General features: G+C 44.8%; 1 protein-coding gene across 1 annotated transcript in view; it reads right to left on the reverse strand.

Moving 5' to 3' along the window:
• KIF11 (kinesin family member 11) overlaps nt 1-18346 on the reverse strand; it is a 1847788-nt gene that overhangs the window by 913386 nt on the left and 916056 nt on the right. The window contains exon 13 of the mRNA XM_044055639.1: nt 18201-18346. This exon is cut by the window's right edge and continues 611 nt beyond it. Coding sequence (XP_043911574.1) covers nt 18201-18346 — 146 coding nt within the window. The remainder of the gene's footprint in view (nt 1-18200) is intronic.

The raw sequence follows: 18346 nt of genomic DNA on the forward strand, positions 1-18346 counted from the left end.
AAAGGAGCTCTCAGATTATGTAGCCCAGGCTGGTATGACCCTGACCAGTATCCTACCTTCACCAAGAATGATGCCACAATACAGACACAAAATGATCAGTTTTAATAATTGGCTTAATTTCTGGTGTCATTCTAAGGGGACTCGATGTCTGTCTGCCTGGAATGAGATGCTTGACAAGCCACGCTGCTTCGCAAGGGACGGCTTGCACCTGTCACCCCTGGGTTTCCCGATATTGGCAAAGGCTCTTGCCACCCCCATAGTGCCTTTTTTAGACAAGGCTCAAAATCTAAACCCACCGCCCTAGAAAACAATAATGGAAAAAAACTAAGGGTAATGCTGCTCAATGCCAGAAGTCTAAATCTCAAGATGCACGCCCTCGAAGCCCTCCTCAGTATGGAGAACATCGATGTCTGTGCTGTGACAGAAACCTGGTTCAAGGCTCCTGAGAGCACCCCGGCACTATCAGGTTTTACCTCATATCATGCGTTCCGGCCCCAACACCCGGACCGTACCACAAAAGGAGGGGGTGTATCCATATTCATCAAGGATAGCCACACCTCCAGGCTGGTGGCAACTCACGAAGCATCAGAGACCATTCAGGTGCAATTAACCATAGGCAAAACTGCTCTACAGTTTGTAGCATGTTAGAGGCCACCCTCAAACTCAGGAACCCCACACAGCCTTCCTGAAGACACTGGAGAGTATAAATGTCTCTCCAAACACCATCATATTGGGTGACTTCAACTACCCAAACATAGACTGGGAACATTACTCAAACCCCAATACCCTAGCCCAAAGGTTCCTGGAGTTCATAAACTCAAATGCTATGGAACAACTTGTCACCATTCCCACAAGAGGTGAAAATAAACTAGACATGATCATCACAAACATGGGGACAAAATGCTCCACACCGGAAGTATATCCCTCAATGGTGATCAGACCATAAACTAATCTCACTGGAGATCCACATCCCGCCCCCAACAAAAAAGACCACAGTGAAGAACTTCTCAAAAGCCAACTTCACACTTAAGACTGGTGTGGTATCCTTCAAGGCCTCTGAGCCATTGGAAACCACAACCCACGCTGCTGAATCCCTTACAAATGCTTTCTACGAGCACCTCCAGGATTGCATGGATCAAGCAATCCCAAATAAAATCAAGACCCTTTCCACCAAAGGCAAGCGCCCGATCTGGTGGACCCCAGCCAAAAAAGTACAGTTTTGTACCTACCATAAATGTAGATGTTCGAGGATCCACATTGCTGCAGTCCTAACCATTGGGTAGTCCGCTGTCCAGTCGGCCCGAATACCAAAGTATATGGCTGACGTCGGTCAAGGCGCATTAGATGGTACTAATGCGCATGACCGACGCCATATCCTCAGTCTTTTCTTGCCCCAGATGTCAGAAGACCCTAAAAAGACAAGGCCCAATCCAAAACACAAAAAAGCCCTGCACCAAACTTATATACAATATATATATATATATATATACACATGAACTTTTAGTTATGTACTCACCATAACTTCAGATGTTTGGGATCCATCTCGCCTACATTCTGAATGATGGGTTCGGAGCCGATCCTCGGCTCCTCGCACGCTATGCCAAAGAGCGAAGTCTCTTATTGGCTGAGCTTACTATATCCCAGGATGCACCACTACCAGTCCCCCAGATCTAGTTTGTCCGCATACATGCACACACGCATACCCTGCTTATATAACATCGTCAGATGAAACAAGATAAAACAGTTGAACTCAAAACCGCTCAATCTCTTCTGATCTGCAAGGCAGGGGAAGGAGGGGAGTCGGAATGTAGTAGATGGATCCCAAACATCTGAAGTTATGGTGTGTACATAACTAAAAGATGTTATGTGATCCTATCTCGCCTACATTCTGAATGATGGGACAGCGTCCCTAGCACCTGAATCCTGGGTGGCTCACTGGAAAACACTCCTGAGTACAGTGGAACCAAATGAATTTCGTCCGTTAGATGCCACATCCAATTTGTAGTGGGAAATGAAAGTGCGGGTTGGACCAAGTAGCCGCAGCACAAATTTCCGATATAGCGAGCTTGGAATGAAAGGCTATAGAAGTAGCCATAGCTCTGGTAGAATGAGCTTTGATAGATGATGTAAGTTGTTTATTCAAGAAGAATAGGCCTGAGTTATGCAATCTCTGATCCATTTTGAGATTGTAGCTTTTGTGATGGTTTGGCTCAATTTATTATCTGAGAAGGACACACACAACTGGGCTGACTTACGGTTGCTGAGTCCTGTCTAAATAGAAGCGTAATTGCCTGTGAACATCCAATTTATGGAGAGTGTATTCTGCTTCATTAGAGAATTTTGGAAAGAAAACTGGTAGCTCTAGAGATTGTTGAAGACAGAAACTAGAACAGACCTTTGGGACAAAGGATGGATTAGGCCTAAGTGATACTCTATCCTTGTGGAAAATCAAGTACGGTGGTTTAATAGACAGGGCTTGAAGCTCTGAGACTCTTCTTGAAGAAGTAATAGCCACTAAGAATGCCGTTTTCCAAGACAGATATTTTAATTCGCATGTAGCAGCCGGTTCAAAAGGGGGAGATGTTAATGCAAGCACCAAATCAAGATCCCACGGAGGTGCAGGATGAAAAACTGGTGGTCTTAACAGACTCGCACCTTTAATGAACGTTTTGCATAGTCTGCTGCTCATCAAAGGAGGATCCGTGGATTCATGGAATTTAGAGATAGCCGCTAGTTGGACTTTAATAGTTGAGACAGAAGATCCCTGATTAAACAGGGATGTTAAGAATTTCAAAACCTCTGGGACAGGAGCAGTGATAGGGTCTAAGCCCTTGAGTTGAGCCCAGATAGCAAACCTCTTCCACTTACTGAGGTACAATTTGTTAGTGGTGGGTTTGTGGGCGAAGATAAAATGTGAACAACTTCCGGTCTAGTGTGTGCCTTCTAACTAAGGTTGGAAGTGGAGGAGCCAAGCTGTCAATTTCAAGATTGAAGGGACTGATGCCAATGTCCCGACTGATGGATTAGCAAATCCCGGATCAGGTCTAAGGTCCACGGATCGTCCACTGCATGCTTTTTCAGGTAAGGAAACCATATCTGACGAGGCCAGTATGGGGCAATCAGAATCATTGAAGACCCCAGTTGAGAAGCTTTTGAATAACTTTGGGAAGGAGTGGAATTGGAGGAAAGGCATAAAGTAGCCCTGTTGGCCAAGGTTGTGCTAGAGCATCCATGGCTGGTACTTACTGATGTGGAATCAAGGAGAAGAACCTTTGGCACTTGGTGTTTTGTGGAGTTGCAAATAGGTCGCAGCACGGCGCCCCCATCTCTTGAAAACCTGGGCTGCTACAGCGGTTTAGAGACCATTCGTGAGGAGAGAGAATTGTCCTGCTTAATTTGTCCGCCAATACATTTGACTTTCCGGGATGTGGGTCGCTACCAAGAAGCGGTTGGTAGCTACAGCCCATTCCCACACTCTCATGGCCTCTCTGCAAAGGGATACGATCTGGTCCCTCCTTGTTTGTTCAGATACCAAACCACCGACATGTTGTCTGTGTGGATGGCGATGATGCCCTGAGGAAGAAACTTGTGTAAGGCCTGTAGGGATAGAAGTACAGCCCTCATCTCCAACACGTTGATGTGGAGAAGAGCTTCTCGAAGCCAGGAGCCCTGAACTAGCCTGCCCAGACAATGCCCCCACCCTATCTGGGAGGCATCTGTCGTCAGGGTAACCACTGGAGGGGAGAACAAAGGGTTTTCCTGATCCAAGTTGGATGTCTGAAGCCACCAGCGAAGGTCCCTTTGCATATTTCCGTAATCATGATGTGATGATTGAGGGAAGATCCTGAAAGGACCATTGAGTTGACAAGAGCCACTGAAGAATCCTCATGTGTAATCTTGCTAGAGGAACTAAAAGAACCGTGGCAGACATTGAGCCTAAAACCTGTAGGACCATCCTGGCTGGGGCTTTGGATCTCGAGATCAGAGCTTGAACTTGGCCCTGTAAAGTTCAGATCCTTTCGGCAGGAAGAAAGACGCATCAATCTTGAGTCTATCTCTGCTCCTATAAACTTTATGCTGAGAGGGCAGCAAGACAGACTTTGACCAATTGAATGTAATCCCCAGGGAAACACCCAGGGAGATGGTGGCTTTGAGGTTGTCCATTAGTAGATGCCTGGTGGTGGCAGTCAGGAGCCAGTCGTCGAGATAGGGAAACACTTGGAATCCAAGACTTCTCAGGTGAGCCGTCACTACTGCCAAACACTTGGTGAACACCCTGGGGGCTGTGGTGAGACCAAAGGGCAGAGCACAAAATTGGTAATGACCGACTCCCAGGCTGAAGCGCAGATACCTTCTGGACGCCTGATGTATCGGTATGTGATAATAGGTGTCCTTGAGGTCTATGGAGCACATCCAAACATCCTTCTCCAACAACGGGAGAATGGATTGTAACGTGACCATTCGGAATTTGGATTTCGTGACGGATTGGTTCAGTCTGCTGAGATCCAATATTGGTCTCAGGTCCCCTGTCTTTTTTGGCACTAAAAAGAACCTGGAGTAATTTCCTGATCCGATCTGTGGGGACCGGTTGGATGACTCCTTTTTCTAGCAGCTTTAAAGCTTCTGCGGTTGCTATTTCCCTTTAACTGGGTGGTGGGTCCGGGATTCTCTTGGACGGTGGGGGTGAGTATTTGAATGGGATGGTGTAACCTCCGGCAATGATCCGAAGCACCCATCTGTCCTGAGTGATTGACTCCCAGGCTTTTAGGTGCTTGGCAAAACGACACCCGACTGGCTCGAAGGTAGCCCAGCCGGGCAATCCCTCATGACGTGTGGGAGGCTGAAGAGCCACGAAAGGACTCGCGGTCTCCAGAATTGCGGGGCCCTCTGCCGCCTCTGGGACGGCGTCTCGCTGAAAAATTTCCCGCCTCTGCCTCTGGACGGGAATCTTCCTGCTGTTGGGAGAAAACTTGCGATTTATGAACCACATTTCCCTCCTTTAGCCTTGGGGTAAGGCCGAAGGGAGTGGAATAACGGGCACCTACGGCAGATAACGTTTTCCCTCTTGCTCACAGCGGTAAGGGTGTCTTTCACCTTGGGTCCAAACAATGAGGACCCATCAAAGGGAGCGCCGAAGGAAGACTTGAAGGCCTCCGAACTGACACAAGCGGAGCCAGGCTTGTCTCACGAGAGCCACGCCTGTGCCTGCCGCTCTTCGGCCGCATAGGAAATGAGCCTCATGGACGAGTTAGAAATTGACGTAAGGATAGCCAACTGAGAGCCAACCGACTGGGCTAGCTGCTCAGGTAGGTTACCCGAGAGGGAATCTGACAACTCCTTGACCAGATCCCTCTGAAGCCTGGTAAAATGTGCCAAATAATTCAGAGACCTTAAGGTAAAGGCCGCTGAAGTCAGGGTGCGCCTGCACCTATCCATACTCCTAGACTCCTTATTAGGAGGATGGACGGACGCTGAAGCCTCTGCCACGCCCTGTTGTGTTGGAGATGTCCCCACCATGGCAGCTACAGCCACGCCTTTTGTAAGGAACTCCTTCTCGGGGAGCAGATAAAAATTTATTTGGACGAGAAGGACTGGTTCCACGGTATCTGGATGTTCCCCGCCCTTCGACAAACTAAATCCAGAAGCTCGTCAAGGGCGGAGACACCCAGGAGGCGGAGGGCTGAGCCCCAAAGGCCTTGAGGAGCACTGACTCGTCAGCAGAGGGGGTTTGGATATCCAGCCGCCTCGTTGTTTGAGGATCTCTAAGATGTCTGCAAATGAGACATCATCCGAGGACGACGGGACCCTCTGCATCATCCATATCAGTGTCCGATGTAATAGACTCGGGGAGTCCACGTGCTTCCTCTTGCACGATCTCTTCCTTGGGGTTCCTCTGAAGACAACTCCAAGAACCCTCAGGAGGAGGGGAACCCCACTGGGGTAACCTCAGGCCTCGGGCTCCGCTGGCTACGGACAGGGAACTGCCAAAGACCCAGTCTCCACGCCCAGGAAAGGTGCTGGTAAAACCGGAGAGATGGCGAAGAGGACTTGGCCAAGGCACTCCTCATGGCCCTGAAAGCCGGACCCCAGAATCCTGGGAGTGTCCGGACTCGAGCCGTGATAGCCGACGGAAGTCCCGCAGCAAGCACCGAGGGGAGGCTCGCAACCAGCATAGGTCCCAAACATCACCCCGGGTCCAGCCGAAGTCCGCGTACCAAACTCGGACCAAGGCCCGGTTGGAGTAAGGGTCGGAGCCGACCCTGAGATCTCCACCGCTCCAACAGCACCTGCTCGACGGAGCCAAAGCAGTCGGAGGAGGAATGGCAATGGGTGGGCCAAGGTCATCGGCTCAAACCAGCTGGGTCGGAACCGAAACAAATTTTTGGAAGACTGGGGACTGGAACAGTCTTTGGAGCACCCTGTCTATATCAGAATCAGACATCCTCGAAGACCGAGAGGAAACAGAACGGGTTCGAAGGCCTCTCCATCGGCCCCAAAGGGCTAGGGGACCGGCTCGGCGACTCGATAAGTATCGGCGCCGAGGAATACTCACAGCAGATTCCATCGGTGCCGAGGTAGACTTCGCCGAGGAGGAAGTGTCTGAGCGACCCTTGTCGGCTCCGAGCAGCGGAGCCGAAGGTGACCCGCCTCGATGCCCCAGCCATCGGCCCAAGCCAGAGGAGTCGATACTGGTGGCATCGAGGCAGACGTCCAACCTCGCCCAAGTCTTTGGAGCCGGGGAGAGGCCTGCCTAAGTTTGGCAGTCGGATCCGACGGACTGGTCGGAACCGAAGCCCTTTTCTTTTGGCCGGAGCAGGAGAGGATGCCAAGGCTTCTTCAAAGGAAGGTTTAACTAACCCTTAAGAATCAATTTATTTTTCCTCTCCTGGAGGACCCTTGAGGAAAAGCGTGACATACACTGCATGACTCCTGCAAGTGCTTTGCCCGAGACAATATACACAGAGCGAATGATCGCTGTGATAGACATTTTAAACCCGCATTTGAACATTTTTTAAAGCCCGAAGGCCTAGGGGTTTGAGACATGATGTTACACAATTCTAGTCACTTTGACAGGAAAGTAAACAACTAAATTCCTACTGATGATAAAGCTAAGCTTACAGTTATAGCTTAATGCAAACACTTCCTGTAAAAAAGGACAGGGAACTCTAAACCAACTATAGAATTACTAGAGACAATGTAAAGTATTAAAGGTTGACAGTCCGGGAAGGCCCTGGATGGAGGGGGGCCGAAAACAAACTCAACCCAATCACACACAACAATTTTACAATCCAATCGTACACAAATGTTAGCGATAGCCGTTAAAACAGCTTTTGTGAGCAAAAACAGCAAAAAACTGACAGAAAAGTTAGTTAATAAAAACTACTCAGCCCAGCCAGCTCGAGACCACGTCTTCGCAGGGAAGCGGCAAACGAGATTGGGGGGACTGGTAGTGGTGCATCCTGGGATATAGTAAGCTCAGCCAATAAGAGACTTCGCTCTTTGGCATAAGCGTGCCGAGTCGGAGCCGAGGGATCGGCTCCGAACCCATCATTCAGAATGTAGGCGAGATAGGATCACATAACATCAATAAAATATATCAACTCACACCACCACCCCTAAACACAGAGGGGAAGGCGGGAGGGTAAATTGGACTGCAGCAATGTGGATCCTCGAACATCTACATTTATGGTAGGTACAAAACTGTACTATATTCTTCATTCCACATTGCTGCAGTCCTAACCATCGGGTAGAATCCCAAAGCAGAGGTAAGGGAGGCTGGCAAATCATAAGGAAGCAGGAGCTGTCAACATGCCTTGCAAAATAGCTGTGGCAAAACCAGCCCTAGATTTAGAGTACAGAGGAAGGTGGTAATGCTTAGAGAAAGTATGCACTGAACTCCAAGTAGCTGCCTCCAAAATATCCTTAGTTGCCACGCCCCTTAGAAATGCTGTTGAAGTGGCAGTAGCCCTAGTGGAATGAGGCCTAATCCCAGCTGGAATCTCCTTGCCATGATGGGAATAACAAAATGAAATGCAAAACCCAATCCACTTAGAAATAGTTTGCTTAGACACAGGCTTGCCCTGAGAACTCAAAGCAAAAGAAACAAACAACTGCTGAGACTGCCTGAAATCCTTAGTCCTGCTTAAATAATAACGCAACTGCCTATGTACATCCAAAGTGTGCAAAATCTTCTCACGTTTATTTTGGGGATCTGCATAGAAAGTAGGCAAATGAATAGTTTGGTTTAAAGCCACACTAGAAACCACCTTAGGCATAAAGGAAGGATTAGTACGTAATGATACCCTATCCTTATGGAAAATCAGAAAGGGCTCTACTGCCATAAGGGCCTGCAACTCAGAAACCCTTCTTGCAGAAGTAATAGCCAACAAAAAAGCAGTCTTCCATGACAAATATTTCAAATCAGCAGTACCAAGAGGCTCAAAAGGTTGTAGACTAAGTTTTTCCAACACAAAATTGAGATCCCAAGCAGGAGTAGGAGCTCTCGTGGGGTCTTATATTCTTTGCCCCTCTGAGAAACTGCTTGAACAAAGGATGCGAAAACAATGGTGGGTCACAATCATAGTGAGCTGAAATTGCTGCAGCATGAATCTTAATGGAAGAGAAGGACAAACCTTTGTCCAATAACTCAGTAAGATATTGAAGAGCCACACTCAAATTAGGCTCAGAAATCTGCAAATTCCTTGCTGCACTCCAAAATAAAAATCTCTTCCATTTTTCTGCATACACTTTCCTTGTAGTAGGTCTTCTAGCTTCCATAATCACATTTAAAACTTGTTGAGGAAGTTGAGACCGGCTGTCTCTCAAAACAGAATATGCCATGCTGTTAGATGAAGAGAGCGAAGCTTGACATTGAGCAGGTGGCCTCTCTGAGACAACAGGTGTGGAATCAAGGGTAAAGGCCATGGAGGCTTCTTTACTAGACTCCTCAGTAATGGGTACCAGTGCTGCCGAGGCCAATCTGGAGCTATTAAAATCATCCTTGGCTTGTCTTGTCTGACCTTTAGAAGCACCTTTGGAAGAAGAGGCAGAGGTGGAAACGCATACACATGAAGATTTTTCCAACTGAAAGAAAGAGCATCCACTTTCCAAGCTGTGTGATGTAACCTCTTTGTGCAAAACTTTGGCAGCTGGTGGTTTAGTGGAGAAGCGAACAGATCTATGTCTGGAGTTCCCCAGGACACTGTCAACCTTTGAAATACATGAAGATCCAGTTTCCACTCGTGGGGATCCATGATTTGTCTGCTTAACACATCTGCTAAGGAGTTCTGTGCTCCCGGCAGAAACCTTGCCTGAAGAGTTAGTTGCAAGCTGAGCGCAGTCTCCCATAAAATCATTGCTTGCCTGCACAATGGGTAAGAATGTGTTCCCCTTGTTTGTTGATGTACCACATGACAGTTGTGTTGTCTGTTAGAATCAACACCTGCCCTGGAAGAAGTAACTCCTTGAAAGCCATTAATGCAAATTGGACTGCTAACATCTCCTTCATGTTGATATGTAGATGCTGTAGTCTGGCAGGCCACTTGTCTTGTATCCACTTTCCATTTAGATGAGCTCCCCAAGCAATGTCTGAGGCATCTGTCGTTAGAATCTGACTCGCCTCTGGCCGGGTCACAGAGAGTCCCTTGTTTAGGTGACATTCCTGAGCCCACCACAAAAATTCCTTTTGAATGCAAGGTATTATTTGAATGACAGTGTCCAAATCCTGGCAGTGCTGTGTCCATACATTTTGAGATACCATTGTAGCTTCCTCATATGCAGTTTGGCATTGGGAAGCACCAGAATACAAGATGCCATGAACCCTAAGGCTTGAAGGACTGTCCTTGCAGTCAGCCCGGACTGAAGAGATAGCTGATGGAAGTAACTGGAAAGATTCTTTTGTTTGTCCGGGGTTAAAAGGCCATCTGGGCTGCTGTATTCAGTCTCACACCCAGAAAGCACATGTCTTGAGAGGGTACTAGACTGGACTTTATTTCGTTCACAGAATACCCTAGGCATCTTAGCACTGCTATGACATATTCCAGATGCTGTAGAAGGTCTTCCTTTTCTTGAGCCAGAATCAGGCAGTCGCCCAAGTAAGGATAGATTTGAATTCCTTTTAGCCTGAAGTAAGCTATCACTGAGCCAGAACCTTTGTGAATACTCTGGGCAGTAGATAAGCCAAAGGGCAATGCAGAGAACTGATAATGAGAATTTCCAGCTCGAAAACGCAGATACTTCCTGCAACACAGTCTTATAGGCACATGAAGGTAAGCTTCCTTGAGATCTAAAGTTACCATCCAATGATCTTTGCCCAGCAGAGGTAAAAGCTGTTGTAACGTCAACATCTTGAACTTGGGAATGTCCAGATAAGTGTTGAGGATAGATAAATCCAAAATTGGTCTCCACGTGTTCCCCTTCTTTGGTACTAGGAACAGGCGAGAATAAAATCCTAGGCCCCTTTCTGGTAGAGGGACTGGTTGAATGGCCCCTATTTGGAGTAACAGAGAAATTTGCTTGTGAGCCTCTTCCCTTTGTGGAGGAGGAACGTCTGGCATGCCTTTGAAAGGGGGCAATGTGTGGAAATAAAACCTGTAACCGTGGTGAATGATATCCAACACCCATCTGTCTTGAGTGACAGAATCCCAATTTTCTTTGAAAAGAGACAGTCTTCCTCCCAAAGGAGCTACCAGACGAGAATCTACTGGCAGCTGAAAAGGCAGGTCATTGGGTCTGTTTACGAAAGGACTGACCCCTGCCCTCACCAGAAGTCTGAGCAGGTGAACCCCCTGTTCTAGGCCTAAAAGAACCTTGAGCTCTGCCTCTACCACGTCTAGACCTACCCCTAGACTGGGAATCAAAAGCAGGATATGTCCATCCCTTAGTAGGCCAATTTCTACTAAACTTTGGTGGCTGCACCTGCAAAAAATCTTTAACAGTTTGCATAGACTTAGCTTTGTCCTCCATTTTCTTTAAAACTGCTTCCACAGGCTAACCAAATAACACATCAGACTGTAAAGGAGCATCCAAAATCCTAGTCTTAACATGCTCTGCTAAATTCTGATCCCTCAACCAGGCATGCCTCGAAGAACAGAACTAGTGGCAGCCACCCTCGAGGAGGCCTGCACAGCATCAAAACCACATTGCAAAGAATGCTTACCCACTTGTTCCGACACATGAACTAAATCCAGCAACTCTTTACACTCTATACCTTCCGCCAAAGCATCCACCTTAGATTTCAATTGTGAAAGGAGATAATTTTGATATTTTAGCATGTGAAACTGACAATTCAACGCTCTCATGGCTAGAGTGGAAGAAGTATACACTTTCTTTCCCCACCTATCCAAAGCCCTTGCCTCTATCAGTGGGAACAGGATTTTTAACCACAGAGGCCTTAACACCTTTAGGCCCCTGAGAAACAGTTTCTGGGTCCGCCCTAGGACTCAAACAAATACTTATGAGCTTCGGGCACCCTATAGTACCTATCAGGTTTAACAGGGGCAGGAGGCAAAGAGTCAGGGTTCAGGGAAGCCTCTGCAAAGACATCTTCCACCACATTCAACACAGGAGGTATAGCTAAGGGCTTATGTTGGGGTAAAAATAAGAATTCCCTAAGCCTTTTCCTGGAATCAGAATAATCTTGGCCTTCCCATTTGAAGTGTTCCCTCATGGAATGCAGAGTCTCTGAAAATGAGAAATCCTCAGGAGGAGAAGCTGCAGGTGTGGAATCATCCACATCAGAATCAGAATAAGGAGGAAACTCCTGCAAGTCTTCCGCAGAAGACTCCGAAGCCTCTGAATACTGTTCCAAACTTTCAAACTCAGGTTCCACCCTAGGCCTCTTATCAGGAGGGAGCATAGAGCCTCTAATCATAGTAATTAAATCTTCTGCCATTTTAAGCATATGTTTCTTAGGCACAGAACCTGAAGTGCTAGGAGAAGCCCCCACTGAAGCTGAACTTGGCCTACCTCTCAAAGAAGTTTTGGAAACAGTAGGAGAAGCTCTAACTATCTTGGGAAGAGAGGAAAGAACAGTTACCTGAGAAGCCCCCTCAGCCTGGCCTACTTCCTGAGAGGGCACATCCTGTAACAGTAAAGTCTCTGCCTGAGACTCCAAAGAAACTCCTGGCAAAACCTCTGGCTCCACTGAGCCTTCTGAAGAACCAACGTCCGGGACTGCCGGTTCATCAACCCTAGGCTTTGCCGTTTTGTCTTTGCGCTTTTTGGACGAAGCGGGCGTCGGAGCATCCGACGGCATTTTGTAATTACAACGCTTCCCAAACACTAACCTGGCACAGTCTAACCTTCTCTTAATAGTGCGTTTGTTAAATCTAGCACAAGAGCGGCAACCAACAACGTCGTGCTCAGGCCCTAAACAAGGTATACACAGAGTATGGTAATCCCTATGAGGTATCTGCTTCCCACAAGAAATACAGTTATTCACTTTTTCTGACATCCGGTTAAATACTGAGGCAAGAAAAAACCAAAATGTTCCCCAACGGGGTACTTAGCCAACTTTGAGTCGGTCTGAAACTCCGACTTCGGAAATATTTCAGAACGCCAACCTGCACTCGCAAAACTGCTTCTGCATCGGACCATGCGCAAAAAGACTGAGGATATGGCGTCGGTCATGCGCATTAGTACCATGACGCCCTGACGTCAGTCTAATGCGCCTTGACCGACGTCAGCCATATACTTTGGTATTCGGGCCGACTGGACAGCGGACTACCCAATGGTTAGGACTGCAGCAATGTGGAATGAAGAACATCAAACTTTACAACAAGAGGAGAAAGCTACTACAAGATAGAGCAAAATCCCTAAAAGGGAAGACATCTCTAATCAATACTAGTAAAAAACTACGATCACTCAAAATCATCCAAGGCCAACTTTGAGAGAAAAATCGCCAAGGACTCAAAAGACAATCATAAGGCCTTCTTTAGCTATGTTAGAAATCTGGGTGGAAACTCCCAGATATGCTCAGCATTAGTCCAAAATGATACAAAAATCACTGAACCCACAGACATTGCAAACATACTGGCAGACAGGTTCAGTGAAAATTTCTCCCCAAAAGGAGAAATATCTATCCCAGCAGAGTGTAGCCTCCCAAACATCTCAAATGCCCAGGTGAGAGCTGCTCTCTAAAGCTAAAAACACAGCATCAATGGGACCGGATGGTGTCCCGGCTGTGTGCTACACAAACTCAATGAGGAACTAAACCCACACATAAGGCTGCTGTTTAATCTTAGCCTTACCACAGGATACGTACCCAATGAGTGGCGTACGGCAACTGTGGTCCCACTCCACAAAGGCGGTGCTTCTACGGACCCTGGTAATTACCACCCCATAAGCTTAACAAGCCTGGTCTGCAAAGCTATGGAGAGGATCATAATGGAACTCATAAAGACATAGGGGACCTACAGACATTGGATCCTACCCAATTCGGCTTTGTCAAGGGCAGATCATACCTCTTGAACTTGGTCGTCTTTTTTGAAACCGTCACCAAGGCCATTGATGAGGGTAAGGCAGTTCACACAGCCTACCTTCACCTTGCAAAAGCTTTCGACAATACCCCACTCGGGTATCATAGAAAAGCTCACCAGCTTAAATGTAAACCCATATGTCACAAGATGGGTTGCAAACTGGCTTAAAAACAGAACCCACAGGGTTAGAGTTGCTGGCGCTATGTCAGACTCCAACCGGACACAAGTGGTGTCCCACAGGGCTCGGTCCTTGGCCCCCTATTGTTCGGCATCTACTTCTCAGAAGTACAGGCCAACATGGGAGGACTTTGGCTGACAAAGTTTGCAGACGACTGCAAACTGGGCGCCATAGTGGAAAGTGCATCGGACATGGATATCCTTCAGAAGGGACTCACAGAAACAGATAGCTGGTGCCAGAGCCATGGCCTGAAGTTAAACGCCAAAAAATGTATAGTCACAGCCTTCAGGAAAAACAAGGTTACCCCAAGCTATCATATAGGTGGCAATCCACTAAGCACAGAAGAGGTTATCAGGGACCTGGGGACCCAGGTTGACAGTGGCCTTTCTTCTGACACTCACGTTGCTAAAGTGGTTAGAAAGACCTTCTACATTGCCCACCTGATCATAAAGGGATTCACATCCAGATCTAGTGAGGTCATTGTTCCCCTGTACTCTTCACTTATCAGACCAATGATAGAGTACAATGCCCCATTCGGGATGCATCTCACCAGACATCTGCAGCAATTGGAGAGACCCCAAAAGTTCCTCACCAAAAGGATAAAGGGAATCCAAAATCTGTCATATGCTGCCAGATTTAAGAAACTCTAGCTCTATTCAGTCGCATACAGTCTGCTCAGAGGTGACATGTGCCTGACATACAAGGCCATGTCCAACCCGGAATTAATGGACATGCTCCACCTCAAAATCCAAATCCACCAAAACCACTAGAGCAAGCGACTTAAACCTTAGCAAGGATATAAATAGGACGTGCTGGAGGGATAGATTTATCACTCAGACTCCCTATGCTGTGGAATAAAATCCCGGTCCATGTGAGGCAGAGCACCTCGCTGGCTCTGTTCAAAAGAAATCTTGACCTGTGGATGGAAGATCGTAGGTTTACCCCGGGAATCATCTCTGTGTCACTGCTGGACAGAGGCACAACAAACTAATGGGCACAGTATTTTTTCATATAAGGGGTGGCGTAAGCCACAAACATTTGGGCTAGGCTTATAAATGCCTTAGGGCAGATAGCCTAGTATAAACCTATGAACCTATACATACATACATATATATATATATATATATATATATATATATATATATATATATATATATATATATATATGTATATGCCAGGAATCTGGATTCAGCACAATGAAGTACTCTTTATTTAAAACACAATACAAAGGTTTAGCGCTTTCATCAAAATAAAATGACTTCCTCAGAACACATAATGTGAAGAAACACTCCCATATATACTGATACTTAATTGAGAAAACCGCCCATAAAAAACTATTATTCAATTATATATACAACATCTTAAAGAGATAAAATATCCACACAAGCAACTATTCCATTTGTTATCAAATAGCAAGTCCTTTCAAATGTCAAATAACTTAAAACTAAATGAATTTGAATGTTTGAACCTCATATATATATTTACAAAGACAATAATTTAATATAGTATAAATATTTTGTTTTTTGTGTGCAATTTATAAATGTTTATGTAAAGGTAGATACAAACAACCTAATAGTAATAAGGTATATATGTCCTAACAAGGGGTTTGGTGGGGATCATTTCATTCAACCCCGGAGATACAGCTGCATTGAGTCTAATCTGCCATCTGATCTCCTTCTCTCCCACCACTGCCTTTATATTACCCCCTCTTGGGTTCGGATGTATCACCTCCAAAATTCCAAACTTAAAACCAGTACATTGCGGATAATTGATCAAATGACGGGACAAGGCATTGTTAATATCACATTTTCTAATACAATCGAGATGGTCATATATCCTGTTCTTAAAGCATCGGTTAGTCTTCCCTACATAATAATTCATACATATTTCACATATAGCCAGATATATAATGTGTTGGGTCTGAATTTCCATGAGAAAACCTAACCTTACTCCTAATACAGTTATTTAATGTGATGGATGGTGTCTCCAATATATATTTACAAAAATTGCAATGTCCACATTTTTTTGTACCAGTTTTGTGTGTCTTGTTTCTCTTGTAAAAGCTGGCCTTAGCTTCAATGATTCTTTTCAAGTTGTTCCCTGTCTTGTAAACGAATTGTGGCCTGTCAGGTATTTTCTCCTTGGTTGAGACATCACTGGTCAAGATGTTCCAATTGGATATAATAATATTTTTGACTTCCCTAGTGTGTCTACCATATTTTAATATGCAAGCCTTAGTGTATTTATTACTAGTGTCACTATTACTGTTGTTACTGTTACTGTATACTTGGTTTTGGTCCGATATTCCAATACCTATAAGGGGTACATTTTTTACCCCATTCCTTAGATACATATGCAATGACATCATTTATCATAACTTGGGGGTATCCTTTGCTGGCAAATAACTGTCCAATATATGCTAATTCTTGGAGCATAATCTTTCTGTCAGATGTCATTCTTGCAGCTCAAATGCACTGCCCCCTTATGATACCACGTTTGGTGTTGTAAGAATGTGCACTTTCAAAGTGCAAATAGCCAATGCTAAATGTATCTTTTCTATAGATTCGGGACTGGAATGCCTCACCATCACTATATAGATAAACATCCAAATAGTTAATCCCTACAGTGTTACATTGAAATGTAAACTTTAAATATTCTGTAGTGTGATTGATGTACTCCACAAAAGTTGATAAAACTTGTTTTGAACCTTACCATAAAATAAATATATCATCCAAAAAGCGGACGTATCTCTTTATGTGTGACATCCATGAGGTGTTCAAAACAAATTCACATTCCCAATCAAGTAACACCAAGTTAGCGTAGATGGGGGCACACGCTGTCCCCATCGCTACACCGGTCTTCTGCTTATAATACTCCCCCTCAAAATAGATGAAATTATGGTCAAGTACTATATCCATAAATTCAACAATTAAAGATATTTCATCCTGTCCCAGTCCACTGTGTCTGTGTATACTATTGTGAAACCTATTCATGCCATCGTCTTTAGGGATGCAAGAGAACAAGTCTTGCACATCAATAGTGACATATATGAGATTAGGGCTCCATATCTCCTGCTTGAAAATTCCCAAAAATTCCCATGAGTCTTTCATGATATGTTCAACAATATTGTATACATGTCTCAATTTATAATGAATAACTCTACCAAAGGGGAAGGCTTTACTTGCACTCCCTGATATAATAGGTCAAAAAGGGGGATCCAACAATTTTTTGTGGATTTTGGGAATGCCTGTAATCGTAGCTAATATAGGGAACTCAACTTTAAGATATTTGTACATCTCCTCATTAATTCTATTTTCCAGTAAAAATTCCTCCAAGTATGAATCAATATGACCATGAGCTATATTCACTTCATTCAGGGAGGAAACTACATATTGTGAGGAATTATTTAATAAATCAAAAATCTTACTTGTGTATTTCTCTTGATCATAAAGAACAATGCCTCCCCCTTTGTCCGTGGACATAATTCTAATATTGTGTTCACATAGTGAGTCAACAATGTCATGCACCTGTTTGCTGATATCACAATGGCCTTTCTTGTATCTATATTTGTTGAATAACCCATAAATTTCGGTATTAACCACATTCTCAAAGGATGTCAAAATTTTGGACATGGGGGGGGGGGGGGGGTAAAAACACTTTTCTTCTTTAGTTCATTTGTATTGGTGTCCATCTTATTGTTTTTATTAAAAAAAAGACCTAAATTTAACTTCCTGAAAAATAGCTTGAATTCAACTAATGTATCAGTAATGTCCAGGAATTTATCAGGGATAAACTTCATACCCTTCGAAAAAATAGAAAAAAGTTCAGAGTGTACTTGATATGTACTATAATTGTATATTTTCATTTCCCCACTGGTGTAAAGTATCCCATCAATAACTTTATCCACGTTATTATCCATTATGTGCATTGCAGGGTTAGCACACCCATCCAGCAGGGTAGGACAGTTAAAGAAATCGGGATACGCTAATGATAGTGTTTGCGTCCTGTCCATCTGTTTTTCCCTTTCCCCTTCTGTTTCACTGTTTGCCGATTGTAATAATCCCCTTCTTCCTCTAAAAAAGACTCTCCTTCACCTGGGGCTGTGGAGAAATCATAGTACCCAGTGGTATGTTTCATATCCTGGTTATCCCCCCTGTGTTTATTATTAAACGCCCCTTCTTTCTTATTAACATTCCATCTATATACCATGCCTTTCTCATACTGGATAATATCCCTCTAACTTTCTACATTTCCTGTCAAAACCTTTTTTACAATGGCTTTCAGCATATTCATATTGTTTGTAATACAATTTTTCCCATTGTGGGAATAACATATCCTTTAGAATACATTTAATTGTTCAACTTCCTGCAACAAACAACTCAATTTAGAATCATTGCAGTTAACAATGAATTGCATGAACTGTTTTCCAAACCCATTAAACATGTCATTACATATTTTAATATGCTCTTCATTCATTTCAACCCCGAGGGGTTCCTTAAAAAAACGTAGTCCCATAGGGACTATACCAATGTCCATACACTTACGAAGATACATATTGTCTACCTGAATACTTTTAATTTTGGTCAACTTGTTACCAAAACTATAGATAAGTTCCTTAAGTGAGGTGAAATGCTCCTCACCTCCCACACGTTTATTTTTAACATTAAGTTCAGTACTGTCATCAAATTCA

This window comes from Protopterus annectens, chromosome 14.part0, assembly GCF_019279795.1.
Source record: "Protopterus annectens isolate FY-2018-M chromosome 14.part0, PAN1.0, whole genome shotgun sequence".
NCBI lineage: Eukaryota > Metazoa > Chordata > Ceratodontiformes > Protopteridae > Protopterus > Protopterus annectens.